General features: G+C 37.4%; 1 protein-coding gene across 1 annotated transcript; it reads right to left on the bottom strand.

Moving 5' to 3' along the window:
* Positions 1–915: 915 nt before the first annotated feature.
* CFAP161 (cilia and flagella associated protein 161) lies at positions 916–7184 on the bottom strand. Its single transcript, XM_017804948.1, has 7 exons — positions 7084–7184; positions 6866–6955; positions 6426–6661; positions 5680–5764; positions 4732–4890; positions 4010–4083; positions 916–3235 (listed from the first exon to the last, which is right to left on the bottom strand). Exons 1-7 carry the CDS (start codon positions 7144–7146, stop codon positions 3025–3027), a joined length of 918 nt encoding a protein of 305 aa, XP_017660437.1. The 5' UTR covers positions 7147–7184; the 3' UTR covers positions 916–3024.
* Positions 7185–7678: the final 494 nt, after the last annotated feature.

Here is a 7678-nt window from a genome sequence, read left to right as displayed (position 1 = left end):
TTTGGAGTATGGTTCAGGTCTCCATTGCCAAATCCACCACATATACTGTGTCTCTAACTGGCAATTGCAGGATTGTTTAGATTCTGCACTAAAATTCAATCCCAAAATTCTTTATATTAAATCCTGTGTTTATAAATAAATGTCCACAATGGGCAAATTAGAATAACTGCAGTACATTCTACACAGCCTGATTTTTTTTCTAGTTTAAAACCTGCAAAATCAAAGTAGAATTATGTCAATCTGCTGTGAAAATGTGCATTATCTTAATTTCTGTAAATTGGAGTAAGCAATAACAGTGCTTGTACAAACATATGCATTGCTTGTCACATATCAAGTTTCATATCTTTACATAGTGTGAAAGAAAAAGCTCCTAAAGATAATTTCCTCTAAGTATGTTTTGGTTACAGATTACTTAGTCTTCCAATTAGTTTAAAGAAGTTGATTGTATGCAATACACGATGTTCTGCGGGGCTTTGTCTACATTTATTGCTTGACTTTATTTTCCAAAAACATGATATAACATTAATGACATCTCCTAGCCCAGCATTCAGGCCTGTTTTAACTTGGCTAGCTTCTGTGGCGTTGTATCAGACACATTTATTTAAATATGTCAGGTTGTTTTACACATGTAGCAATAACTGTGCTGTTTAGAAAAATGTGGTGCCATCGTGTGGACAATATTAAGAAGTGTAAAAAACAATTTTTAAAAGAAAAATTGGGAAACAGATAAATATCTGTATTCCTTATCAGTGAATCAGGTGAATTATAAATATGTATTATATGATACAAGAAGCTATGCACAAATCTGTGGGTTTAACACGACGAGTGGAATCAGGAATTATGGATTCAATCCTGTTTATTTTCCAACAGCTCAGAAAGTCCTTCCCAATGAGCACAGAATGATCGAAACACAGATGAGAGTCTCCAAGCCACTTTTAATCAGCACCTAATTCCAACATTACCTGCTTTTGTATTCATTTCTGTATCTGTTTCTCTCTCTGGTTTTCCTCTAAGACTTCACACAGTTTGTTTTTGTACAGCCTGCATTGCTTTCCTTCCCCACAAATACACACACAAACACTCTTATCCATAACATTAGCCAGCCAAGGCACTCTGCCCACACAGTTCTCATTCCTGCATGAGTTCACACGAAGCTGTTTCAGAAAGGGTTTTGGTTTAAGGCCTCTTGTTTCTTACATTTCACCCAGAGGAAAGAGACTTAGCCAGAGCTGAAATAGCTGTATCTAATACCAGTAAAAGTCCACAATGGCCAAATTAGAAACACTGCAGTGTACTTATGCAGTTACAGTTTTACTAGTTTAATGCCCACAAAATATAAGCAGATTTATGTCAATCTGTTGTGAAAATGTGCAGAATTTTAACTTCTGAAAGTTGGAGGATTAAAAGGGCCTCTACAGAAACAGGCATTATTTGCCACACATCAGGTTACATATCTCTGCACAAAAAGGGAAAGAGTAAGTTCCTAAGGCTACTTTGAGATATTTTAGATCTGTAAAGGTTTGCACACAAGGAGTGTTATTCAAAAACTGTCCTCTGCAGTACACTGCACCAAAGCAAACCTGCATGTCACAGCACCCTAATGTCTCCTGCTCTGAGATCCTGTATGCCAAGTGCTCATTAGCTGATGCTGCAGTCTGCTGATTTAATTTAAATTGAATAAAGGTAAGAACTTTTTAAGCCTTGCCGGTGGGTTTGAAACAGATTATTTGGGAATAGAGCTTGAAGATATATTTGGATCAGTCCTATCTTTTGTGAATGTTTAGTGGGTTTGTTTTGGTGAAACTTCAAAAGTTTTATTTGACCTTTATGATCATTGAAGATCTTTGGAATCTTTTGAGAATGGAGCTCTACATAGTATTTTATTCAATTATTCACTTACTTTGTGCAGAAAGAGCCTGCTCTTGTGGTACAGTAAGAGGTGGAATATGTATACATGTGAGTTAACTAAATGGATATAATGGAATGTCATACATTAAAAGATTCTCTGTGGTGCTGCTTAAACTTCCAGATAAAGACAGGTAACTATGAAATAATGACTTCTGTTTTCCAAGTCTTTGCATCTTATGCTTGATTGATTTTGTTGTTTAAGAAAAATGTGAGCTTCAGCTGAAATTTTTACTCTTTTAAGGCAATTTTTTTAATGTGGATTCTGTAGTGTCAAATTAGGTAGAAACAATCTTTTTCTTACTAGATAAACTTACAGTGACTCTTATTTGTTTTCTGCTTTGGCATTTATTTTCATGAAACTTCTGGGTGCCTAATTTTCTTTGACAATTTTATCTTGCTCTCAAATTTGTTAGAAATTATTACAGATTGAAAAATGCTGTGAGCGAGAGGTAAATGGAATATGGTGATGTATGGAAAAGGCTGTCAGAAGTCTCTAGTCTCTATGACCATGTTTAAGTTCTTGATTACTTGATATTTAGGTATTTAGAATACATGGACAAGCATAGAAAGCTCAAATTATATCCATAAATCAGAAGCCAATCTCAAGATGAAGAAATCTCACTTATGATTTAATAATTGGCAAAATTATGCTAGACAGAGTGGGGAACAAGCTAAACAACCAGCTTTCTTTCTGATGAACTTTAAATGTCAAAGTATCCAATTACAGCTTTGTATGTGTTTGGTTGTCAATGTTTTGGAAACTGTATGCTCACTCTTCTAAAAAGTGTGACACGTGTTTGGTTTTGGAAGAATTGGTTAAATATATCCTGAAAGCCAGTAATTTAATGTAAATCTATTAGATTTCCTGGATTCTGGCATCTTTTGCTATCGGTGAAAGTGGAAATGGGAAAATGAACCCTTCCTGATTCACAAATTTTTGATGTGGTTCCTCAGATGTTAGTAGTTTTTTTGCCCCCTGTATAACCTTGATCAGTTAATAAGATCATGCAATATTACTAATGGTAGACTTTCTTTGCCATTTTTAAAACAAACATCTCTAAAACTAAAATCTAAACAGAAAAAAAAAATATCAAGAATCAGAGTCTCATCAACCTCTTATTGGATGTAGTCTTGGATTTTTATATTCTCTGTCTTTTCATGGAAGTTCTTATACCCATCTGGGTGAGGTTTGGGTCTATCAATCATTGTACCACCTTCAGCACCAGGATTTCCTGTAATTATTTCCCAGTAATTCTTATATTCTTCAACTTTGTGGGAGTCCAGGTAATTGTGACAAACAACTTCACATTCTTTTCCAAAGTAAGACCTGCAAAGCCAAAAAAAAGGGGAGGGGGGATAGGCATGGAGAATTCATATATATATACACAAATTCAGAAAATCTTCATTATTTGTGAATTGTTCAAGATTTCCTCATGTTTCTCCTGTCTTGTTCAGCAATATCACCACATGCTTCCAAATATCAGACCCTTACAAGAAACACAATATCCCACTTTGTTTCCTGCGAATAATTTAGGAATTTGAAATCCAAGAGAAATGCCATCTTTCTAGCTTAGAGGTAAAAGGAGCCCCATCAGAATAAGGCAGTGATGCACCAACTCAGTATGTACAAACTGTTTAGGTCCCCATCCTCATTTCTCTCTGACTGAGGAAGACTCTGCCTACTTAATAACTGTTTCAGCCTCAAACTTTCAGACCTTGTTTCATCTTCAAATACTTGATTCAAATTCTTAGTCAGGTCTTGCTCAGAAGTTAATGGGAAACATTGGTATACTCTTTAGCAGTGCTTAATCAATACTAATTTAATGTATACATATTAACTTGAATTGTTGGATTAACTTCAATTTGTTGAGAGATTGATTCAGATGGACAGAAGCAAAACAAGTAAGTCTGAGACAATTGTCTGCAGCAACACAGTGCACACATCACAGTCCAGAAATAAAATAAGGAAAAGGAGAATGGCATTCTGCATTCTTTCCCATTTCCTCAGTGTGTTCCTAAATCACCTGTCTTGCTTCTTACAGTAATTCCTGATGTTGGCACATCATTATGCACAACCCTGCCAGTTATAAATTATTCTTACCATACACAAAAGTTCCTTGGAATGGCTAAGTTCCGATTAGTATAGCAATGAGTAATTAGAATTTTAGTGTTTGCCTGGAAAAAAAAACACAAGGGAAGACATATTTTTACACCAATACTGTGAAAAAAAGACTGTCTTTAACAAAGAGATCATTTTGACTGTGTTTATTAGTGAGTTGATTCATGCAGATGAATCTCAGTTCAAGGCTGTGGAGGAATATTTGTGATATTTTGCTGTACAGCCAACACTTCAGGAAGCCTAGCAGTTATCTAGTACAAGAAAGTACTGTATTAACAAAAGGTTAAAAACATTTGGAAAAACATCCACTTATTCAGATGCCTTGAGATTTTTTTTTTAATAATTTCAAATTTAATGTACAGGAGCTCTTATTTAATCAGAGTTCCTCATATTGGAAATGAATTTTAGTACCTCAAAGTCCTGAAAAACAGGTAAGTACTGCATCCTCACAACACTATGTCAAGGTTTGAAAATTTCTGATGGGAAAAACTGAACAAGTCAGCCTCAAAATGAACACCAGAACTAAATATTTGTATAAGCAGATTCCCTAATCAGAGACTGTTCCTTCTCTCTACCGCTTCCTAGAATTAGAGGTCAGAAACGGCAAAAGGGAATATCCGAATAAACTACTTATTTTTTCTAAGTACTTCATCTACTGTTTCAATTAAATTTTCAGAACACTTCCTACAGTTTTAATCTCTTACAGGAACTGGAAATCCTTCGTATTCAAGACGCAGCTGTGGATCCAGGAAGGCAGCTTGCCAGCAAGTCAAATAGGAATCCTCACCTGTCAAAAATACCGGCTGAAGGCGAGATTTTTTAGCAAATGCTGTGAATGTTTTATGGTCACTTCCTAGATAAAACTGTAAATAAAACCATATGTTTAGGACAGTATCAATATAAAAGAAACAAGATATGTAATTTTAAGACATATTTTTGAACACCAAACCTTTTCTCTTAGCTCCTGACAAATCAGTCTGCCCAGCTAAAGCTATGCAGCCATAGCACAGATTCTATTCTGTTGGAAAACTCATTAAGTAGCTATTCTATAGGCAGACTAGTGAATACAAATTTAAAATTTAATTTATATTTCAAATATTTTATCTCACCAAAGTGGTTGTTGAGAAGGAAAACTTTTCAAAGTTGTGGTGATATATTTTGAGTGCATATGCAACATGTACTGCCTTCTTTGCTTTTAACTTACAGAGGGAAACAATGTTAACGTTTAATAGAAATCTGCTCCCTCAGAATGATAGAATAGTACATGACTTCATATACCTACTACATATTATCTTCACAAGAAATGAAATCTTCTCATTTTGGAGTTGTTCAAAGGTGTGTGTGTGGGGAAAATATCCCATATGAATTCTTTCATAATTCACAAGCTAATTTTGATTTCCTTTTTTCTTTTACTTTTTAAGGTCTCCTTTATCCAGTACTTCTGGCTGACAACCCCCTTGGCCTGCACATCAGACCTCAGGCAAGTTGCATAAACTTTCTAAATAGGTATTTCTTATCTTGATATATGCATGACTCTGAATCTGTTCTGCAAAGCCAAGATGTTGAACCACTGTACAGTTTTATATGTCTATATTTAGAGACTGATTCAATGCATACTATCAGAATATTCATTTGCAACTTTATTGCCTTACCATTGTGTCAGAAATCCCTCCTGTTGTCCCAAGAAGAAAGTTTTGCCCAAATCTAAGTGGTTCACCCACTCCACTTCCATCAGCACTGTTAAAATTGTAAAAATGAAAAAAAATGCATTGAAATAATCAGTTTTACTATTATTGGGGGGGGTGTCTGTTTGAGTCTACAGTTAGGCCTTTTGTATTAAGTTGACCTTTTAAAATAGGTAAAATATTTTAACCTAAGGAAGAACCTTCAGCTATTGAGCAGGACCCTGTTCTTCTGTTTCTTGTCCCACAGACAATGGCAATTAAATATATATTTGAGGGAGAGAATATGCTGTTTTCTTAGGGTTTTTTAGGACAACAGAAAAATGTCCATTTCATGGAAAGAAAAAGCAATTTCTACTTCAGAGACCTTACTTGCAGGAGAGTGAATATTAATACTAAGCAATATTTGGATATGTTTTGTATTTTACAGCTGAAATATGACCATAATAAAAACAGCTGCAGAATTTACCAAATGATACAGTGAACTCAATTCTGTTTTCACATCTAAGTTGATTTAAAGGTCCTTGCAATTAATCAGAGTAATGTGCAGCACAGAACCAAGCTTAATGCATGACCGAAGTCAATGACTCTTCTTAAATATAATAAATTTACTCATAATTCATTTTTACATTAGCAAACTTCATTGTGTATTTCTCTGAACAGGATACCTAAAGCTCAAATAATAGCTGAAAATAACTCAGAATAAAGCACCAGACCTTACGATACAGAAACTATTTCGACCCACAGGGTTCACGCTGTTGACTGCGCTCAGTCCACGTGAGACTTGCGGTGGGTCATCGGAAAATAGGGATATTTCCTCCATGTCCACTGCCAAGGTCAGGTCACCACGTTTTTCATCGTCCTTCGCCTCCGGGGTTTTGGTGTCTGGGTTCATAATCATCACAGTGTCTCCAAAGTGAACCAGTCCATCAATAGACACTGATAGCTTTACCTAAATTAAAATGGACATAATATTCTGCAGAATCACCTGAACTTAATATCAGAAGTGTTTTTAGCATATGAAGTCCGTAGCATTCTTAATGCATTCTATAATAACAATATGCCAATTATTATTGAACATGTAACAATATGAACAATAATAAAAGCTATGCCTCTCTATATGGGGTCATGGGACACAACCTTCTTTAAAAATTACCTTCTTCAAAATATTCTCTTGAAGTCTGGCTAATCTCTGCATTAAAAGTTGTCCTCGTTCTCTCCTACTGATAAAATCCCTCAGGAGCTCCTGTTGGCAAAGGAAAGAGAGGCAGACGGCGTTATCCGGCACGCAGAATCTCGGGGTTTAAACTGAATTTAAAGCGCTAGGGGGTAACAGCGTGCGGGGTGTGTGTGTGAGGGGGTGTGCTCCGGTACCTCCTGCTCGTGCAGGTCCTCCAGCCAGTTCCCGACGCGCACCCCCCGCCCGTAGGCCGCCATGGCAGGCCCGGCCCCGCGCGTCCCGCGTCGCCATGGCGACCGCGCTGCCCGCTGATTGGCCAACGGGAGCGAGGCTGAGGGAGGGGCGGGCTGAGGGGATGCTGAGAGGGAGGAAGCGGTGGGTTTGGGGTGGGGAAGGAGGTTTCGGGTCATACGGTCCAACCGCGTATCTTACACTGCCAGGTCTGCACTAAACCATGTTCCCAAGCGCCACATCCGCACGTCTTTTAAACCCCTCCAGGAGTGGTGACTCCACCGCTGCCCTGGGCATCCTGCGCCAGCGCTTGACAACCCTTTCGGTGGATAAATGTTCCCTGATATCCAGTCTGAACCTCACCAGGCGCAACCTGAGGCTGTTTTCTATTCTCCCATCACTTACTCCTCGCGAGAAGAGACCGAAATGTTAACCATCTCTAGTCAGCCGATCTCGGACAAGTAGCCTTTTGCACTCTGTCGAGGAGGTGCATCAGCTTAACACAAGGGAGTTCAATGCGTTATCACTGCACTGTTGGTGAATCCTGTCAAACAGAGA

The sequence above is a fragment of the Lepidothrix coronata genome, unplaced genomic scaffold, assembly GCF_001604755.1.
Source record: "Lepidothrix coronata isolate B3197 unplaced genomic scaffold, Lepidothrix_coronata-1.0 Scaffold11, whole genome shotgun sequence".
NCBI lineage: Eukaryota > Metazoa > Chordata > Aves > Passeriformes > Pipridae > Lepidothrix > Lepidothrix coronata.
This window is presented reverse-complemented; position numbering and strand designations above follow the sequence as displayed.